Consider the following 22,551-nt stretch of genomic DNA (forward strand, 5'->3'; position numbering starts at 1 on the left):
AACAAATTCAGGAGAGAACGGCGATATTTTTTTGTCTTAATTTACTCCATAAGTACAAAATCTTATGCCCTGCCGTGCAAATGTCTTGTGAATAGGTGAACATGTTCAACTCTGGATCATTATCGGATTCATTAAACATGAATAAAATTGTCTGGCGTCATCAAGAACAGAATATGGAGATATGAAGTTCTTGGCGAGAGGCTTGTTCAGAAATGGCTAATTTGGGAGAGCGATATTTTTTTTTTTTTTTTTTTTTTTTTTTTTTTTTTTTTTTTTTTTTTTTTTTTTTTTACTGCTCTGAACATTTGAGTAACCATTTGGTTCAGCTGTGGAGATATTTATGTGTATTTTTTTTTATTCATTTGCTTATTTATTTATCTATTTGTTTATTTATCTACCTATCTATTTATTCGTATCTCTGTTTATCTACCTATTTTCCAAGATTCATTCACAAACTTGTAAGTCTGAAGGTCCTTACTGCTTTGTCAACATATTTTTCTTCATAAAACGGGAATTTATTTTGATTCCAAATTTCTTTACACTGAAACGAATACATTAGCCTGGTCAAATGATCCATACCCATTAAACTCGGATGACAAGACATCTTGTCCCCCGAGTTTAATGGGTTAAAATTTTGAAGTTGTATATTTTGTTGTCAAATCTGTTTTTAATAAAAAAGAATATATAATTCATAAACATAATTTTTTTTGTCCAACAACAATATATTTCATTGCCAAGTGTTTTTCTATATGATATTTTTTTTTTCATAAACAGCACCAAAAGATAATCTTATTTCTTATGTATCACAAGATAGATTTGTTTTTCTACTATACTGTAAGAAAATAAAACATCGTCACATATTTCCAATGTTAGCCAATATTTACCAATCTCGTTTATCTTACTTTTTAGATGTTAGATAATGTGGAACTGGAGTTTTGTTTAATTGTGGTTCTAGATCGATACTAGAGAGGTTTTAGAGGATTTTTTGAAAACATCTTTCGAAACACTAAGAATTTTTCTCTTTCACAAGAATACACATGATCGTTTCATTCTTACCACAAAAGTCTTTGATTATTTAACTAATTTTGCACGCTCACTTTCATGTCATATAACAAACTAGAAAATCTTCTAAATTTGTCTAGATAGAGTGGGAGAAATATGTACATAAGTTCCGAACGAGGGAAGGATTTGGTGTTGGTGTTGGAAAACGTTCGAATCCTTCTCACACCACCGTCACTTAAAAAGGATTAAATTCTACTTCTACAGGACCAACATCTCTCCTTCATAATGCAAAGGAACCAAAATAAAGTTTACCTTGGCCGGTCATTGTCTGCCTTGAACAGTAGTTGATCAAGAGCAAGCCATAAGGTTGGTTGCTCCATTCGCGAAGCACAAAAAACAGACCAAAGAAATACTAACTTCTTGATAGTGCTAAACGCGCCCAATAGTTGTGTTTGTGTATGTGTGTGCGTGTGTTTGTGTGTGTGTGTGTGTGTGTGTGTGTGTGTGTGTGTGTGTGTGTCTGTGTATGTGTATGTGTCTGTGTGTGTGCGTCTTTTCACGGCCTATATACACAAGCGTCCTCCCAATGTCCTCCGCCTAAGTGTCAATCATATCCTTCCTCGTCCCTTCGACGGAAACATTGAGCATCTGCGCGCTGTTGGGGTTTAGGTGCTGTAGCTGTTCCTCTTCCACTCCCCCAGTTGTCCCCTCTCCTCCCCCGGGGGCCCTTTTCGAGATCGTGGGTTTCCTTTGAGGTAGGAGGGACCTGAAGCCTTCTTTCCGAAGTCGAGGCACTGTCTGAGTGAAGAGCCTCCAGGCGCCCGCGTCGACCAGACGTTCATCGAGGTCCTCCGGGGAGTTGCCTCCTACAGGAGAAGAAGAAGGGGAGACGAGTTAGACGAAAAAAAGGGGAAAGGTGGATTGTACTTAGCTAAATGAAATAGTCCCATAAACATCGGTGTTGCTCAGGTTCTTCCCACTTACACCAGATAAATGTGATCACAGGAAAGAATATGGTTACCATTGATAAAAGTACTAACATGCCTGTATATTACTGTCAAAAAACGATTATCAAAATAGAGCTTCATAAACAGTGGTGCTACTCAGGCTCTTTCCACTTACCCCAGATGACTGTGACGACGATGGCGACCGAAATGAAAATGAGAGTACTCCACATGGAGTTGAGACAGTAGGACATCTGGTAGAGACCATTAAACCCACCCGCACTGCAACACAAAAAACAAAACAAAGGACAAATCAATACCAGACGTTTATAAAACCAAGAACAAATTGGTACCAAATGTTTATAAGGTAAAGAATGAATACCAAACGTTTTGATAAGACACCCTGGGTTCACTCCGGAGACTAGGTACCGACCTCTTGGGGTGCGCCTTGGGCTGGACGGGGAAGGTGTTGATGAGTTTTGTAGACGTAAGTCAGGGAGATAATTCTCTCTCACGTCCATCATACTAGGCCACGGTTTCCGGGGACCCGTCGATGGTTCCACCGTCTTGGATATAAACACCAAGTGCTCTGTTTATGTGGAACGGTCTTCAGATCTTTGCTTACTAAATAGGGTTCGTAGTGCGTCAATGCCTCAACTCCAAAAACAGGAGTTTTTGCCACTAAAGACTAAAGGGCGGACATACCAAGGAGGTCTCACTTGAAAAACGATGCGTTTTCTCCCTCCCACACACACACACACACACACACACACACTCACACTCTCTCTCTCTCTCTCTCTCTCTCTCTCTCTCTCTCTCTCTCTCTCTCTCTCTCTCTCTCTCTCTCTCTCTCTCTCTCTCTCTCTCTCTCTCTCTCTCTCTCTCTCTCTCTCTCTCTCTGGTAGTATTCCTAGGCAAGAATCGAGTTGCAATCTTCTCATGGTTAGGTAGGCATGAAAGGGATGCTTGTGATGATAACTATGGGAGTAAGAAGGGTGATGAGGTATGTCACTTCCTCCATGCCTAACCACTACGTTTTGCTGGTACCGCCGTGCGTAATAATAATAATTAAATAGAAAACAAAAAAATCGGGAGTTCTTCCTTTCTCTAGGCCTGCATTCACCCCAGGAACACTCCCTCACTCACCTCGCTTCCTCCTCCGGGAGTACAGGAGGAGTTGTCGTCGAAATATCTGTTATGTTTAATACACTTGTCGTCGCAGCGTCGTCGAGTAGTGTGGTGGTGGTGGTGGTGATGTTAGGGGTGGTGGTGGTGGTGTTGGTGGTTGGAGGAGGAGGACATCCTTCCACCGAAAGAGGCAGGAACTTCGGGGGCGTCCCCATCATGATGCTGACCCCGATCCACATACTGAAGATGGACGCGGAGACGAAGCCGAAGGAAGCTCCCTGCGAGGAAGGATGCGAAATTGAGACGTGAGGACTTCTGTGCTTGATGGCACTTTTCCTTTTGTTCTTTCCGTTTGGGAAGAGAGGGCTTGGCAGTTGACGATTTACAAAAAGAGAAAGAGAGAGAGAGAGAGAGAGAGGTCGGGAGGGAGGGAGGGAGGGAGAGACAGAGTGAGATAGAGAGGGACGGGGAGAGATAGAGAGAAACAGATGGAGTGGAGGGAGGATTTTTGTACGAGAGAGTTTGGGAGGGAGAGAGGGACAGGGTGAGAGAGAGAGGGACAGAGAGAGATAGAGAGAAACAGATTGGGTGGAGGGAGGATTTTTGTACGAGTTCGGGAGGGAGAGAGGGACAGGGTGAGAGAGAGAAGGACGGAGAGAGATAGAGGGAAACAGATGGAGTGGATGGAGGATTTTTGTACGAGAGAGTTTGGGAGGGAGAGAGGGACAGGTTGAGAGAGAGAGAGAGAGAAACAGGTGGAGGGAATGTTTTTGTACGAGAAGACGCGACCCACTGACCTTGATGTTGACCCAAGGGAGGAAGACGGCTACGAGGAAGAGCCCCACCATGGGGCCGGCGAAGACCCCCAAGATGGACAGCACAGCTTCCATCAGGGTCGAGAAAGACTCTGCCAAGAAGCCCATGAGAATCCCGACCACGCCTGAGACAGCCACTGGAACCAGAGATCATTTGGTTCTTGAAAAGTGACCGTTAAGGAACCCAAAAGCATTACTGTTGAAAAAATAACTTGGTTCTTGAAAAATGACCGTTAATGAATACAAAATCATTACATTCGAAAAACCATTTGGTTCTTGAAAAGTGACCGTTGAGGAACCCGAAAGCATCACAGTTGAGAAATCATTTGGCTCTCGAAAAATGATCGTTAATGAATTCTAAATCATTACAGTTAAGAAACTATTTGGTACTTGAAAAGGGACCTTGAGGAATCCAAAAGCGTGACTTTTGAGAAACCATTTAGTTCTTGAAAAATGACCGTTAAGGAATTCAAAAACATCAGTCGATAAAGAATACATTTGTACTTTTTTTCGACGGATTTGAGAAAAGTAATACTCGCTTTGAGAGACTATTAACAATACAAGCACTCTTCCGTACTAAAGTGGCATAAGATCCTACCGATGCACTTCTGTAGGTGACCTATCTTGACCGGACTCCAGCCTTCGAAGCACTTCTTGCCCTTTAGGAAGTCTTCCCAGATGAGAGCGGTCATCGAGTTGACCTGCGTGGACACGGAGCTGCAGAAAGGTAGAAGGAATGGTAAATTGGCTCAAGATGATAGAGATGGAATAATTTTTGTTGTTGTTGTTGTTATTATTATTATTATTATTATTATTATTATTATTATTACTATTACTATTGTTATCATTACTATTGTTATTACTGTTATTATTATCATTATTATTGATTATTGTTATTGTTACTATTATTACTATTGTTATTGGATTTGATTGGCGTTGATTGGTGTTCCGGCAAGACACGTTCCCGCGTCCTTTTCTTGTTATGTATAAATTGATTTCGAGCGTTATTCCTCTAAAGAAGCCACTCAGGCGAAACTATTTAGGAACAAAAGTATTTCCCTCAGCCCGTGTTCCCTTTACCACCTATCCATATTATTATCATTGTTAGTGTTACTATGTTTTTATTTATTTTATTTATATATTTTTACTGTTTTTTTTTTTTTTTTTTTTTTTTTTTTACTTCGTGAATGAGAGGTCTGTTGATATGACATGAAATTTTGGTGCCGCAACCACAGAAGAAATAATAATGATAATAATAGTGATAACAAAAAATAACAATAATAATAGTAATGAAGATAATGAAAAAATAGTGATAATGATAAAGTAATAATAAAAATTTCTCCTTCCAAACCTTCCTTTATCAAGTGGACACACCCTCTTCCTCTTCCTCTTCCTCTTCCTCTTCCTCTTACCTGAGAACGGCCGAGTAGATGGCAGCTACAAAGAGACCTGCGAGGCCAGGGATGATAGTGAGTTTCTGGAGGACATACGAGAGGACAACGAGGCCAGGTTTCTTGAGGTTGAGGGACGTGAGAGGATCACAGTCGACGAAATTGGCGAAGATCACCAGACCAGAGAGGTTGGTCAGTCCACGGATGACCACCAACCCCACGGCGCCATAGTACATCACCCTGGAGGTGCAAGCAAGGTCATCATATTAAGACAGCAAACTAAGACTCGTAGTAATATGATCTAAATCGGACAAATTTAGAATCAAGAAAGAAACAGGCAAGAACTGGTTGATTAACAAAGTAGATAACAGATTGGGTAGACTTAGTAACCATGTAGTGAGGGCTGAAATATTTGGTTATTTCAAGAGATAACTTTATGGATAGGGGTGAGAGGTAGTAAGGGACATGGAACTGCCTAGTGTAGGCATTATGGTCTCTTGCCGTCTCCTCCGTTCTAGGTTCTTGAGTTCTTATGTTTGTTGTGGTTTTGTGTCTTCCAGTTGGGTCAATGACGTCATCAGATGCGTCATCATGCAACCCGTCATGTGATAAGCAGTTAGGGGGTGGGGTGGAGGCTTTTTCCGTTTCATTTATTTATTCGTTTATTCATTTATTTGTAGTAATCAATCAGTTTATTTACTTATTTATTTATTTATTCATTTGTGTAAAAAGATCATCAACAACATTTAACGACTTCACAAAAACATAAATTCCACTTTTGCCCGCGAGTTCGTTTTCGTTGCGATGGCTGAACTGGCGTCTCAGGGGGTAAGACGGCCATCAGGAAGCCCGCGGGAAAGATGGCGTGACAACATCAATGAAGCGCTTAGGCACAGAGGATCTTGCCACAAGCACTACAAGAGAGGAAACGGTATGATGGTGAAAAAATGTGAGAAGTCCGTCTTCGCTACTTTTCGGTACTCACTTCTGGGACTGTCTGATGGATCCTGTGCTGAAGGCTCTCTGCATCTGGCTTTGGGTGACCCCATACGTGTTGAGGGTGAAGAAGAAGCCAAGGATGATGACCAACCAGAGGCTGTGGCGCTCGTAAGGGTCCAAGCTGAGGCTGAAAGAGGATTGAGGAAAATCAGAAGATCTCCATGTAGTGGACTTTAGCTAAGGTGTCAACGCTCCCTCTCCAAAGGCTGAATGAGGGTTAGGATGGTTGATGAAATTGTTTATCGTTTTATAGGTGGAAATGTACATAGTCATAGGCGGTATACAGTGTCGCATTTCTCTCTCTCTCTCTCTCTCTCTCTCTCTCTCTCTCTCTCTCTCTCTCTCTCTCTCTCTCTCTCTCTCTCTCTCTCTCTCTCTCTCTCCCTCTCTCTCTCTTTATTTCTTTTTTCAATCTACAGTCCTACCACTTACTGTGTAGGGGATTCTTTCCCCCCTTCTCCTCCTCCTCCTCCTCCTCCTCCTCTTCCTCATCTTCCTCCTTCTCTTCCTCTTTCTCCTCCTCTTCCTCCTCCTCCTCCTCCTCTTCCTCGTCCTCCTCCTTTTCCACGTCCTCCTCTTCCTCCACATCTTCCTCCTCTTCTTCCTCTTCCTCCTCCTCTTCCTCTTCCTCCTCTTCCTCCTCCTCCTCTTCCTCCTCCTCCTCTTCCTCCTCCTCGTCCTCCTCTTCCTCTTCCTTTTCTTTCTCCTCTTCCTCCTCCTCCTCTTCCTCCTCTTCCTCCACCAGACGATTTTATTCAGCTGATGGAGACGACATCGTTACCAAGTTCGTTACCCAGTAACGGTTGCGGTAACGGTTATCCGGTGACGTCACGAAGACCAATATAATCAAAAGAAGTCTTGTAACGGTTATTCGGTGACGTCACAGGTCGACGAAGGCCAATGTAATCAAAAAGAAGTCTTATATAACTTAAAGAAATGAAAAATGAAATAAATAAAATTATATATATAAGAGAAATAATAATAAATGCAAGGTTAGTACTTTAGTGGGACTTGTTGAGCTAAAACAAGGTATTTGTCTGACTAATAAAAGAAAATGGCGGTACGTGGGTAGTTGTGACAGATGGCTAAAACTAAGAAAGCTAGTTTAACTATCTAACCGATTTCGTTTAACATCTAGGCTAGGACGGTGCCCCTCTCAGAAGACTTTGTAGCCTTGAATTTAATGAATCATACCCTTGGTCCAACTCGCTGGCGGCAAAGGAAGTGACGTCACCTCAACCTCCGCCGCAAGCAGCGACGCTCTAAACTGTTCAGCCAGCGAGCATCCCTAATTAGTTAAGAAAAAGATTAAGGAGAGAGAGAGAGAGAGAGAGGTTCGTGATGTGTGTGGTCGTGTACATCGGTTGAATGGCCAACACAGAACGTTCAAAACCAGACTGCCATTGCAAGAGAGAGAGAAGACTATTAAGGGGGAGGGGGGAAGTCTAGGTTACAGAGGCATAGAATTAACTCCCCAGGGCTCGTATCACCCCCCCTCTCTCTCCACTCTCTCCACCCTTCCCCTCATTAGGGGGTTTCTGCCGCTTCTTCACTCTCTCTCTCTCTCTCTCTACCTCTCTCTCTCTCTCTACCTCTACCTCGCTCTCTCTATCCTCTCATTCTCTCTCTCTCTCTCTCTCTCTCTGTCCTCTCTATCCCCCCTCTCTCTCTCTCTCTCTCTCTCTCTCTCTCTCTCTCTCTCTCTCTCTCTCTCTCTCTCTCTCTCTCTCTCTCTCTCTCTCTCTCTCTCTCTCTCTCTCTCTCTCTCTCTCTCTCTCTCTCTCTCTCTCTCTCTCTCTCTGTCCTCTCTATCCTCTCTCTCTCCAGAGTCGTGGCGTGTGTAGTCTCCGCGTGACAGCTTCTTTCAAGTGGCCGACATTCTTGAATGCACCATCTTCCGCCTCCTCTTCCTCTTCCTCCTCCTCCTCTTCCTCCTCTTCCTCTTCCTCCTCGTCCCTCTCCTCCCCCCTCATTTCTCCTCCTCCTCCTCCTATGCCTCCCCCTCATTTCTCCTCCTCCTCCTCTCCTCCTTTTCCTCCCCATCCTCTTCCTCCTCCTCTTCCTCCTCCTTCTCCTCCTACACCTCCCTCCTCATTTCTCCTCTTCCTCCTTTTCCCCCTCCCATCTCCCTCCTCCACCTCGTCCTCCTCGTCCCCCTCTTCCTTCTCCTCTTCTTCCCCCTCTTCTTCAGCCTCCTCTCCTCCTACTACTCCTCCACCTCTTCCTCCCCTCCCTCCTCCTCTCCTTCTTCTTCCTCTTCTTCCTCCTCCTCTCCTCCTCCTGCTCCTTCTCCTCCTCCTCCATCTTTCCCCCTACACCCCACTTTATTATTATTCATTTGTTAATTTTTATTTATTTGTTTATTTATTATTATCTATCTATTTTATTTATTTTTATCTTATTATTTATCTTATTATCATCATTATCATTATTATTATTGTTGTTATCAGTATTATTATTATTTTATTTTATTTTACTTATTTATTTATTTATTTATTTATTTATTTTTTGGTCAACAATGGCGTCTTACTTGAAGAACTCGACGCGGTCCTTTTGGAAGCCGATCTCCCAGACGTTGTCCAATCCGCCCACCAGGACGGTGCCCTGGATCACGATGGTCAGGATGCCCACGAGCATCACCACGGACTGGAAGACGTCGGCGTAGACCACGGCCTTGACACCCCCCTGCAGCAGGAACATGGAGTTGGAGGGTCAGATACTGACGGAGTGGACATCGAAAAGGAAGAACAAGACTATGTATATATATCTATATATATATATATATATATATATAGATTATATATATATATATATGTATGTATATATATGTATATACATATATATATACATATATATATATATGTATATATATATGTATATATATATATATATATATATGCTAATAAGAACACGGGTACGTGTGTTCACTTATGCAAAGTAGACCACTTGGAAAAAGAAACTAACGAAGCAGAGCGCTTTCGTATATTACATCTTCAGTGCAACAAGTACATAGTGATAGGAATACATAGACATTATATACATGATACAAAGGGGACTAGGACAGTTTTGAATAAGCATACCGACCAATTACCCCCTAGAGAGCGGAAGGTCATTGTCAATTATCTTACGATGGTCGGGCGACATTAGGTCATAGTCGCCAAGGACCTTCCGCTCCCCTTGGCGACTGTGACCTCATGCCGCCCGACCATCGTAAGATAATTGACAATGACCTTCCGCTCTCTAGGGGGTAATTGGTCGGTATGCTTATTCAAAACTGTCCTAGTCCCCTTTGTATCATGTATATAATGTCTATGTATTCCTATCACTATGTACTTGTTGCACTGAAGATGTAATATACGAAAGCGCTCTGCTTCGTTAGTTTCTTTTTCCAAGTGGTCTACTTTGCATATATATATATATATATATATGTATATATATGCAGTCAATCGCTAGTAACAGCGAGTATCAATCAAATAATTCTCACAGTCGATCAGGTTTAGCAATGAGTGAGACCTCGGTTCAAGCTCCAGGGCGGCTGTTAGAATTATTTTATAAATAATTAAATATATATATATATATATATATATATATATATATATGTGTGTATACATATATATATATATATGTATGTATATATATGTATATATATATATATATACATATATACATATATACATATATATTATTTGGACAAAATTATATATATATATATATATATATATATATATATATATATATATATATATATATATATATAAAATTTGGACAAAATGCCGTGGCACATGTCTCTATCATTTCTTGTAACCTGTACTTTCCTGAAGAGGACTATAGCTATTAACCTAAATATAGAAGTTATACTTTCCTTTAAGTTTCCTTTTATTCCCATCGTGGGTTCTTCGTGATTATATATATATATATATATATATATATATATATATATATATTATATATATATATATATATATATATATATATATATATATATATATTAGGAAAGTATAATATAGTGGCACATTTGTAAAATGAGACTTATTAACTCACTGTCGGAGAATGATATAAGATGGACAGAACATCTGTATATTTCTACCACTATCTCTGGTTCTCTTCAGCAGAAGAGGACCACAGATAGTGGTGTGTGTGTGTGTGTGTGTGTGTGTGTGTGTGTGTATTCACCTCGGATCTGCTGCAGCCTCTTTTCGAGACAGCCAGACACCACCCTACGGCAGTGAGCTCAGAGCTCATTATTAGCAGATCTCTGGGTAGGTCTGAGACCACTCACACTCCACACACCGGGAATGCAAGGTCACAACTCCTTGACTAACGCCCCGTACCTACTCGCTGCTAGGTGAACAGGGGTTACACGTGAAAGGAGACAAACCCAACTTGTCTCCGCCCGGCCGGGGAATCGAACCCCGGTTCTCCGGCTTGTGAGGCCAGTGCCTTACCGATCCGCCACCGGGCCGTGGTGTGTGTGTGTGTGTGTGTGTGTGTGTGTGTGTGTGTGTGTGTGTGTGTGTGTGTGTAATGCCGACACTCGACACAAGCAATCTCATGAACAACAAGTCACTTGTCACGGCCAAGGAGAACAAAAAGTCCCCAAATTATCTTTCCGAGGAGCTTCGTTGGTCGCACTGGAAGAGGGTAAAATGATCCGAAATTACACATAATTGGAAAATGCTGAGGAAGGAGGCAATTCTGGTGGAAATGCAGGACGAGATGGGAGGGATGGTGGTGGTGGTAATTGGTATGTAATGTTTTGTGTAAGTATATGTATGTATGTATATATATATATATATATATATATATATATATATGTGTGTGTGTGTGTGTGTGTGTGTGTGTGTGTGTGTGTGTGTGTGTGTGTGAGGATTGTGTTTGTGATAAGGATAAGGAATTTTGTGATAAGGATGGTGGTGGTGGTAATTGGTATGTAATGTTATGTGTAAGTATATGTATGTATGTATATATATATATATATATATATATATATATATATATATATATGTGTGTGTGTGTGTATGTGTATGTGTGAGGATAGTGTTTGTGTTTGTGATAAGGATAAGGAATTTCATGTAAGCCTGAAGAAAATGTAATTTGGAGATTAGAAATGTTGGTACTAAAGGAAATGACGCTTTGTGGAATATAGTCAATTGTCCTATTTTTAATATGTAATTGTCCTTTATTTATAGCTACTTGTCCTTTTTATATATAGCGACTTGTCTTTTTTATGATAATACAAGCAAACACGACATTTCCTTTTTACAAAGTTGAGATTTACAACAAGACTGCAGTGCCTATTTCTTCTTCTTTTTTCTCTCTTTTTTTTTTTTTTTACTTTTTTTTCAGAACGTTCATAATGACAACAAGACTACAGGGTCAAACTTGAGGGACAACCTGACCTACATCTTGAACGACCTGATCAAGGAGGACCTCAAAATCTCGACAAAAACTTACCTAAGGGGCAGACAATACACGACTAAATGTCGTATGATTGAGCCCGGATATACTCACGAAGATATACTACGAGATATACTCAAATATACTCACAAAGGCCGCATAGGCTGTGCATGTGGTCCCCATGATGAACATGTTGGCGTGGATGGAGAGCCCAGTGGACGCCTGTAAGATGATGGCTGGAGGGTAAATGAGGAAGCCCAGGAAGAGGTACGCGCCTATTAGGGTTAAGATCGCCGTCGCTTGCCGAAGTACCGAAGACTTGAATCGTTTCTCGACATACTGAAGAAGGAGAGAAGATGACGTCATTTTTTTTTTTTTTTTTTTTTTTTTTTTTTTTTTTTTTTTTTTTTTTTTTTTTTTTTTTTTTTTTTTTTTTTTTTTTTTTTTTTTTTTTTTGTCAAGTACTACCTCGACCCCTCCCCCCGAGGACGACCTACCTGGTAAAGGCTGACCATTTTGAGTGGGTAGAAGATGGGCACGAAGTACTTCGCCACGACCACCATCCCAGCGACAACGCCGATGTCCATCATCCAAATCTGTGTTCCATGAGTGTAAACTTCCCCTGCATTCCCGAGGATCGTGAGCGCTGAGATCGTACCTACAGTCAGGGACGCTGCCAGGGGCAGAGGAGAGAAGCCCCTGTCCCCAAGCATGTACTCCGAGGGCGTGGCCCTGATTCCCTTGACGCTGTGGTAGATCCCAATCCCAGCGCTGATGATTATCGAGATTACGAAAAGAACGATGTCGACGGTTCCCCAACCCATTTTGAAATCTTCGACTTGCGCGTCTAAGTTGATTTTCAGTTAAACGACGTTTGAGATGTTTTTTTTTTTTTGGTATTGTGACCCTCTGAAGTTGGTACTTGGAAGTCTTGTTCGTTATGGTGTGAAGGGTAGATCGACTGAATTAGCGTTGAATCCGTTGAATCATGGTTTGAATTGTGATCCTGTTGATTTCGGTTACGAGTCGTCGCGCATTTTGAAAAATCTCGTAACGGTCACTTCCGGTAATATTTTATCTAATTCATGAATGGTTGTTTTCTGGGTACTAGAATGAGCTCTATGCTGAAAGAATCAGAAAAATATATATTCATATTCATTGAGGAGAATAAATTGCCCAAGAAAAAACATACAGTGTATATTTCAAAATATATAGAATTTCAACATTAAATCGACATTTTGGTGTCGTTGCACAAGATTGGGTTTGAGATGCGCAAGTAACGGACTGTGCCTTGCTGCATTGTTTCTGACCCAGGTAGTGGGCATGAAATATACAGTATATACTGTCTATACATATATATATATATATATATATATATATATATATATATATATATATATATATATGAGTGTGTGTGTGTGTGTGTGTGTGTGTGTGTGTGTGTGTGTGTGTGTGTGTGTGTGTACACTGTATGCATGTATCTGTATGTACAGTTTGTATGTATGTACCCATGTATGTATATATACGTGTGTGTGTGTGTGTCTGTATGTATTTCTATATGTACAGTATGTATGTATGCATGTGATGGACATCATCATAAGCTTACCAAGTAGTATACGATATTTTTATGTATAAAATCACATTAATATTCATATGTAAAGATAATTCACATGTTTCTCCACCAGATATTTACATATGTATATATATATATATATATATATATATATATATATATATATGTATATATATTATATATATATATATATATATATATATATATGTATATATGTATATATATATATATATTCGGAGTTAAGTATCAAATAGTGGTTAGTAGTTCCCTAATTATGATTATTATTTACCTATTTGTTTATTTTCTTTAACAAGGAAAGCTCGGTAATGTGCTCCAGTAACGTTGCCCTTTTCTGTTATATATTTATTTATTAATTTATTTATATATTTACTTATCTGTTCGTTATCTTCTTCGTTTGCCTTATACTAGTACTGCTTTATGTAACATGCCTCCTTCGTCGTTATTATTCGTTGCGGTTATGTTTTTAATTTTTCATAGATATTTTTTTTCGCAGTATTCTAAGAATTAGTTACAAGTCTCGTTTTTTTTTCCAATTTACTGCTACGAATTTTTATTTGCGCGATGGAATCCGGGATACTGAACTAGACTTTTGTCTTTCGCTGTACATTCCTCAGCACTTTTCCTCCTTGGTGGTGAAACGTTTGATTATCTTGTTAAGACTTTAATTGGAAGGTATGTAACGATAGATCGGCAAGATGGAATTTCCCACTGTGACGTCATGTCGTTTTCTCCGAGAGCGCGGGCGTTTCTGTTGATTTTATCATTATTAGATAATTTCCACTTACAAATTTAGCTATGCAAATATAGATTTTGTCATTTGAATGTTATATGTATTTTCTATGCAAAAGATATTATAACAAGGCATTTTTTGCATTGAGTTTTATTAAATATTTGTGTTTAGAAATTATATTACTTTAAAAACAATACAAAAGTATCTTAATATAAAACGAATAGTATACAAGCACGGTTTTGCTTTGTGAAATGCAAACAGTCTAACGTGTCACAGTTGCCTAAATCCAGGAAAAGAATACTGTAAAATCATGGACAAATATCTTGAAATATCTTTAGGATTTCATAGTGCAAATATAATTTTTATTGGTGATTATTTGATATATCTTTATTCAATATTTACCTTACAGTACCCGTAACATTATTTTGAATTATCGTACATCATTGGATCCACCTTGACAGCACCAAGTAAAATGTGAATTACTTGAATATGCATTATTTTTTTTACATTCCAAAACATGATAAAAATTACGCAAATATATGTTTCTAATAACTGTACATCTTTTTTATATACTGTGATGACTTAACCAAAAAAAAATATTTTCCTTATAGTTTTAATTTATATTAGGATTGATTGTAAGATTAGCATAGAATAAGACTTATTGTACCACTGTCGGAGATTGAAATAAGATGAACAGAAAATCTGTATATTTCAACCACTACCTGTGGTCCTCTTCAGCAGCATGAAAAGGACCACAGATAGTGGTCGAAATATACAGATTTTATATCCATCTTATCTCATTCTCCGACAGTGGGCCAATAAGTCTTATTTTACAAATGTGCTACTATATTAAACCTTTCTATTAGAATTATATCCTTAACGTTTCAACTACCGTCTTAAGATAAAGACGAGACTAGGTAGTGTAGCATCTTCTATGCTTATGCGGTAGAAAAGTAGTGTTTTTAATAAATCCTTGTTTGTTCCAACACAAGTTATATACATTTGTCTTCATCTTAAAAAGACATAAATTTAGATTATGTTGACTAGTCTAACACGCGATCCAAGACCATAGATGGTGAATCACACACACACACACACACACACACACACACACACACACACACACACACACACACACACACACACACACACACACACACACACACACTTCCCTGTGTACCGTAGAGGTTAGTGTCGTGGCCTGCCACGCTGCGGGACCGAGATCGCACCTTTGTCAATGCTTGAAAGCTTCTTTCATACCGTAAGCCATTACTGTCTCCATTAAGATAGGAGATGGGTTATATGTGTGTGTGTAAGGTCACAGAAGTACTTAATGACTAGACTACATCGAGTTTGTGTTTATACACACACACACACACAACACACACACACACACACACACACACACACACACACACACACACACATATATATATATATATATATTATATATATATATATATATATGTATGTATGTATGTATGTATGAATGCATATGATAAGTTTACATAGTTCTAAAATTAGTTCATTTCTCAGTTCCTAGAATAATATTCTTTCTGAAATCTAGCGAAGTCAATAGATGTAATATAGTTTCTACAAATAGTCAATCATTTAGTTTCTTCTCTTTTGCTTTTCCTCTTTTTGCCAAATTGAAACTTAAAAGAGGACATGCCGGTATGTAAAGAATCACCTTTATATATATATATATGTATATATATATATATATATATATATATATATGTGTGTATGTATGTATATATACGTGCTAGCTCAGTTTCGAGTCCTTGGCTGTACCACGTTTCAAATTTTGCATGTATGCCTCCTTGAGTGTCTCGATGTTGATGGTTTAGAGTTAAAGTGAAGTTAAGTTGATAAATGTATATACGTATGTATATATATATATATATATATATATATATATATATATATATATATGTATATATATATATACATATATATATATATATATATATGTATATATATATATATATATATATATATATATATATATATATATATATGCAGAAGAAATCACTTGAACACTTGATTCTAATTATGCCAAAAAATCACAAGGAAAATAACAGAAAGGAGACCGAGAGCTTTCGTCTGAAAATGTCTGAATAGACGAAAGCGCTTGGTCTTATTTGTTATTTTCCTTGTGTTTTTTCGGCATAAATATATATATATATATATATATGTATATGTATATATATAGTATATATATATATATGTATGTATGTTTGTGTCTGTGTGTGTGTATATATATATATATATATATATTTATTTATATATATATATATATATATATATATATATAATGTGTTTATGTATACATATTGGGGAGGCACATGGATGAATTAAATTTTCTGGCGTCAGCGGGGACAGTACTACCTGGCAGGTAAGGAGGATGAGCGTCTTGCTTCACCTCGACCTCCCATTTGGTGGCGCGGGAAACCTTCCCTTCTCACAACACGTGCCTCTTCAGGATTGCACAACTTCCCTTGCGTCTTAATCATCTTCTTCTTTTTCTTCTTCGTCTTCTTCTTCTTCTTCTTCTTCTCCTTCCTCTTTTTCTTCTTCTTCTTCGTCTTCTTCATCTTCTTCGTCTTCCTTGCGTCTTCATCATCTTTTTTTTGTTTTGTTTTTTGTCTTCTTCATCTTCCTCTGCTTCATCTTCGTTTTCCTCTGCTTCTTTTCCATCTTCTTCTGTTTCTTGTTATCATTCTTGTTTTTTTCTGCTGCTTCTTCTTTTTCTTCTTCGTTTTCCTCTGCTTCTTTTCCATCTTCTTCTGTTTCTTGTTATCATTCTTGTTTTTTTCTGCTGCTTCTTCTTTTTCTTCTTCGTCTTCCTCTGCTTCTTTTCCGTCTTCTTCTACTTATCATTATTCTTGTTTTTCTGCTACTGATTCTTCTTTTTCTTGTTCTGCTTCTTTCCCTTGTTCCTCTTCGTCGTCTGCTTCTTCTCCTTCTACTTCTTTTTCAACTTCTTTTTCTTCTTTTTCTTCCACATCCTCTTCTTCCTGTTGTCTTCTTCTTCTTCTTCTTCTGCTTCATTTCATTGACTCATTCTGTGTCCAGATTTCTCTCAGGCGAATAAAATCGTCAATTACAAAGAATTACAAAAGTGGAGCATGCCGACAGGAGACCTTTTGGTCCATAACTAAGTCGGATGCAAAAAAAGAATAATAATGATAAATAGATAAAGATATGATATCGTAAATAATGATAAATAAAATAAATAGATAAATGCATATGTATAGTTAAATAATAAACAAACAGGTAAATAGTGAATAATAAATTGACATATAACTAATAGTAAATATGAATCAAGCAAATGATAATCAACAAACAGACAAACGATAACAAAACAAACAAATAATAAAAAATAAAATCAAAATCACCGACGTTCAGCATCGGTCAAGTGTCATCAACAATTATTTATCGACAATGACAACATTTAACAATATTTTTATTTTGTTAACTAGTACTTGTCCTATACCTTCAATATCAACTTGAAAATTATATACTCAATGTTTATGCATTGATATAATTATTCATAGATAATAATGTTTGACAATATTTTTATTTTAGTAATCATTACTTGCCAATGTTAAACGTGATACTCGTACAGTCAGAGTTACATAGAAAATACGTAAATAGCATCTGTAAGTGTTCACTGTATATAGAACATCGGGTATTCTGGGCCCGAGCTAAGTTCAATGAACGTTCTGACGTTCCCAGTACGTTCTCAGCACGTTCTCAGCACGCTCCGAACGTGACTGGCTCGTAGATGATGTCAAAAAAAAAACAAAAAAAAAAAAACAGTCGGGAGGGTAGTTGTCTATCACGAGCTCATCACGTGATCCAAGGCCATGATGAATCACACGAGGTAAAAAATCGTCAACTTTTGTCCAAAACAGACGCTTACATGAGGATCAGACGAGAGAAAAAATCGTCAACTTTTGTCCAAAACAGACGCTTACATGAGGATCAGACGAGAGAAAAAATCGTCAACTTTTGCCCGAGACAGACGCTTACGTGAGGTTCAGACGAGGGTAAGAAATCGTCAACTTTTGCCCGAGACAGACGCTTACATGAGGATCAGACGAGGAAAAAAATCGTCAACTTTTGCCCGAAACAGACGCTTACGTGAGGTTCAGACGAGGGAAAAAATCGTCAATTTTTGCAAGTCAGCGTGATTAAAACGTCCTTCCAATCACCGTTCAGTGGATATTTTCTAGAATAAAATCGTCTGGCGGCTGGCAAAATAAACGTATAAAAAAGTGGGTAAGTTACTCAAAGGATTAAAAGAGCGCAAGTTTCACGCCAGGAGTCGCTTCGCCGCAGCCAGGGTCTACGAATCATTACGAAAAATACGCTCACTATTAATCATAATACAGCGAACTCACAGTAATGATTGGAAAATTTCAAGATTCCAATATTCATATTTCTCTTCCAATATATATATATATATATATATATATATATATACATAAATATAAATATATATATATATATATATACATATATATATATATATATATATGTATATATTATCAACCACAATACACTCTAATTCTAAGCCACCAACATCGAGACTCGAGGAGGCCAACATGCAGAAATTGAAACTTGGAACAGCCAAGGACTCGAACCTGTGCTAACACGTGACAAGTGTTAGTAACTTAACCGATTGTGCCATCAGTGTTCTACATATATATATATATATATATATATATATATATATATATATATATATTAATATATATATATACCATCAAATCAAGTATCATTATTATCATTATCATTATTATTATGACTATTATTATTATCATCATTATCATTATTATCATTATTGTTATTATTATTATTATTATTATTATTATTATTTATTATTTCATAAATGTACAGTAGCCCTAACATACAACAGGAATGTACATATGCACCAGAGGGAGAGACAAAAAGAAAGAAATCTAACTGAAAAATGTCGTAAGATGGGGAGAGAAACAAGGACAGAGAAAGAAATGGGAAAAGAAAACGTGCAAAGAAAAAAGAGAAAAGAAGAGAGAGATAAAAGAGAAAAAGAGAGGGAGATAAAAGAGAAAAAGAGAGAGGGAGATAAAAGAGAGAGAGAGAGAGAGAGAGAGAGAGAGAGAGAGAGAGAGAGAGAAATATCCTTAAAAGGAAACATAGGCATTTGCCAAAACCTTCCTGACATCGGGCATCTCCTTAACCAGGATCTTATGGTCGTAAGATACCTTCGGACCATCATCAGCATCTCATAAGGTACGGGGAACCTCTCGTGTAAGTGCTTACAGGTGGGTGGGAAGTGGCTAAGATATAAGAGAAGGCAAAGGCCTAGTAAGCTTCTCCAACTCTTTAATTGTGCGTGCGCGCGTGTGTGTGTGTTTGTGTATGTATATATATATATATATATATATATATATATATATGTATATATAAATATATATATATATATATATATATATATATATATAGAGAGAGAGAGAGAGAGAGAGAGAGAGAGAGAGAGAGAGAGAGAGAGAGAGAGAGAGACGCCTCTTCAGATCATTGAGCTTCGAGCTCATCCTGTTTGTATATATACAAACTTCCGTGCATATATTAGGGATAGAAATTGTATTTAATCACAGAAAACCATCGCTTCTATCCTTGATAACAACGCTGCACCGAATAGAAGTTGACAGTGTTCTGCATTAGATTAATCAATCTCCAATCATAAAAGATGACTTAGGGACTCTGGTCCGTGAGGGCGTCACTTAGTGGGCTTTGTTTTATATTGTTTATGAATGAACGTTTCAGTGTGCACAGCTACAAGCCAAAGTGTTTATCTACAATTTTCACAACGACAATATTTTTTTCCAAGTACGTGAAGCATTTAACTAAGTCCTTTTCTTGAATAGATTAGAAAAATATTAAAAAGAAACAGAAAAATAATTTGAATTTTATTTCATAAACAACTATGGGTAGGTCAAAATTTTTGCTCGTGAATTTAACATCTAATGCAATGCAATGATATTGTATATTTACAATGAGAAAGCAAAATGTGCATTCACTGTATCCTACTAATTGACATTTTTAATTCGAAATAAAAAAAAGTACCTTCGTTCAGTAATTGGAAAATCTAATAATTTCTCAGGAAAGTTTGCATCACATGTGTTTCCATTGTATTTATACTGAATGGGGGTAATTTTTTTTTTTTTTTTTTTTTTTTTTTTTTTTTTTTTTTTTTTTTTTTTTTTTTTTTTTTTTTTTTTTTTTTTTTTTTTTTTTTTTTTTTTTTTTTTTTTTTTCTAAGATCATCAAAGGATACGGGCCCTGAAAAAGGTTAAGAACCACAGGTCTGATGGAAGGTATATTCTTGAAACGACGAAGACATTTAAGAACCATTTTCTGAGTAAGCCCCAGTGACGTCACAGCTTCAGTAAATTCGAGTGTAACATACGCAGAAGGATCATCGTCATCGAGGGGGAGATAGGAAAGACGAGTAGGTGGAGGGGGGAGAAGTGAATAGGGGGAGGATATTTCACACCTAGGGGGGGGGGGGAATGTGGTTGTTGAACCGAGAGAGGATGGGGAGGGGGGGAAGGGGGTTGTAGATTGTTTCGTTATCTTTGACCCTCCCCTCCTCTCTCTCTCTTCCCCCCTCTCTCTTCCCCCCTCTCTCTTCCCCCTCTTTTCCCCCCTTTCCCACTCTCCCCCCTCGATCCTAAATCCCTCCCTACTAACATGGATAAATATAATAACAACAAAATACCCAAAGTGCTGGATATCATTTTTGGTCCATATTGTAACCTGATTATGAAAAATAAACAAGTAAATAAACGAATTAATAAATAAATAAAATTTAACGGAATCCACAATCCAAAAAACAAAAGTGGGCCTTTGGAAAAGGGGTCTATGATGTGAATGAGGTTGGGAAACGCTCGGGGGGCCCCGCTGTATGACGTCAGAGACTCGCGACAGGATACAGCGACGGGGCCCACCCCAGATAAGCCCAGGCAGGACGGCCAGACCGGGTCTGGGTTTTTTTCATTGTACGCATCTCTTTTTTTATTATGTAACCTGTATTTTTTTTACAACTAAAAGGTGTGTATGTGGGTATGTGCGTGTGTGTCTCTGTGTGTGTGTAAATTTGTTTGTACAAGTGTGTGTGCGTGTGCACATGTGTGTGCATGTGTTTCTGTGTGTGTGTGTATTCACTATTCACTTGGTCTTTTGGATCACGTGTTGGACCCGTGATCGACAGCTATTTCCCTCCTGGAAGAGAGCTCAGAGCTCGTAGGTCCGATCTATGGGTAATGCTATGACCTTGCACACACACACACACACCCAACTCCCCGCCCACGAGAGTTGGAGTAACACCCCTCAGCGCTGCGATACTGATAATTTCAGCCCCGGGCGAGGATCGAACCCGGACCTCCGTAGTGGCAGGCCAGAGCTCTAACCACAGCGCCATGAGAGGTGTGTGTGTGTGTGTGTGTGTGTGTGTGTGTGTGTGTGTGTGTGTGTGTGTGTGTGTGTGTGTGTGTGTGCGCGCATTTGTTTATGCAAGTGTGTGTGCGTGTGCACATATGTGTATGTGTTTCTGTGTGTTTATGCAAGTGTGTGTGTGTGTGTTTATGTGTGTGTATTTGTTTTTGCAAGTGTGTGTGTATATATGTGTGTGTGTGTGTGTGTATTTGTGTGTGTGTGTGTGTGTGTGTGTGTGTTTGTTTTTTGCAAGTGTGTGTGTATATGTGTGTGTGTGTGTGTGTGTGTGTGTGTGTGTGTGTGTGTGTGTGTATGTGTGTGTGTGCGCGCGCCACAACTCACCACGTAAGAAATGCAACCCCACAGATGAATAAAATCGCCTGGCGGTGTTAGCCAGAATAAAAAGGCAAGTGCCACCTTCTTCATAAGGGACTAATCTAGATCAGTCTAACCCTTCAACCTAGTGCCAGTTAGAACCAGATAATCAGGTGCCATTTGGAACGGAAGCGACCAAAACTCGTTTAACTTCTTTAACAGAGCAAAGAAACGTTCAATGATTAAAATTTCATCTAAACTAAAAAATAAAAAAAAAACGAAGAAAAAAAAACACGGACATACGAGTAGCCACAGGGTTTTCCGTAAGCTTGATTGCTCCTAAAAGCACATATGACGTAATACACGTCATGTACATCTGAGTAAACAAGGTCCTTGGCGCTTTCTGGAGGCGGTGTTGGTGTCGGTGTCTGGTATCATACACGGAAAACTGACTGGTGTTTTTTTTTTCCAAAACTGTCAATGGCTGACGATTTATTTATTTATCTATTTGTTTATTTATTTATTTATTTATCTATTTACTTTTTTATTAATCAATTTATTTATCTTTTTACTTTTTTATAAAAAGGATTGCTAGCAGAACGCCGAAGTAGTCGTTTAACCAAAATGTAAAATAAAAAACGACACAGACATTTTTTAACCCCAGCAAAGAAAAAAATACAAATAAAATACACACATTTACATAATGAAAAAGAAATTCGATCTTCTTTTACAAACATTATAACGGAAA

The 22,551-nt window shown here is 38.3% G+C and overlaps 1 protein-coding gene across 4 annotated transcripts in view; it reads right to left on the bottom strand.

Moving 5' to 3' along the window:
• Positions 1–347: 347 nt before the first annotated feature.
• LOC143038425 (sodium-coupled monocarboxylate transporter 1-like) overlaps positions 348–22,551 on the bottom strand; it is a 33,182-nt gene continuing 10,978 nt past the window's right edge. For all 4 annotated transcript variants that reach the window (XM_076207594.1, XM_076207592.1, XM_076207593.1 and 1 more), the window contains exons 2-11: positions 12,174–12,800; positions 11,827–12,015; positions 8,810–8,964; positions 6,266–6,406; positions 5,302–5,520; positions 4,488–4,606; positions 3,872–4,026; positions 3,093–3,352; positions 2,125–2,228; positions 348–1,868 (exon numbers count right to left, since the gene is read on the bottom strand). In XM_076207594.1, coding sequence (XP_076063709.1) covers positions 1,600–1,868; positions 2,125–2,228; positions 3,093–3,352; positions 3,872–4,026; positions 4,488–4,606; positions 5,302–5,520; positions 6,266–6,406; positions 8,810–8,964; positions 11,827–12,015; positions 12,174–12,500 — 1,938 coding nt within the window. In that variant the 5' untranslated portion in view covers positions 12,501–12,800 and the 3' untranslated portion in view covers positions 348–1,599. The remainder of the gene's footprint in view (positions 1,869–2,124; positions 2,229–3,092; positions 3,353–3,871; positions 4,027–4,487; positions 4,607–5,301; positions 5,521–6,265; positions 6,407–8,809; positions 8,965–11,826; positions 12,016–12,173; positions 12,801–22,551) is intronic.

Source organism: Oratosquilla oratoria, chromosome 24 (assembly GCF_046742065.1).
Source record: "Oratosquilla oratoria isolate Oo_2021 chromosome 24, ASM4674206v1, whole genome shotgun sequence".
Classification (NCBI taxonomy): Eukaryota; Metazoa; Arthropoda; class Malacostraca; order Stomatopoda; family Squillidae; genus Oratosquilla; species Oratosquilla oratoria.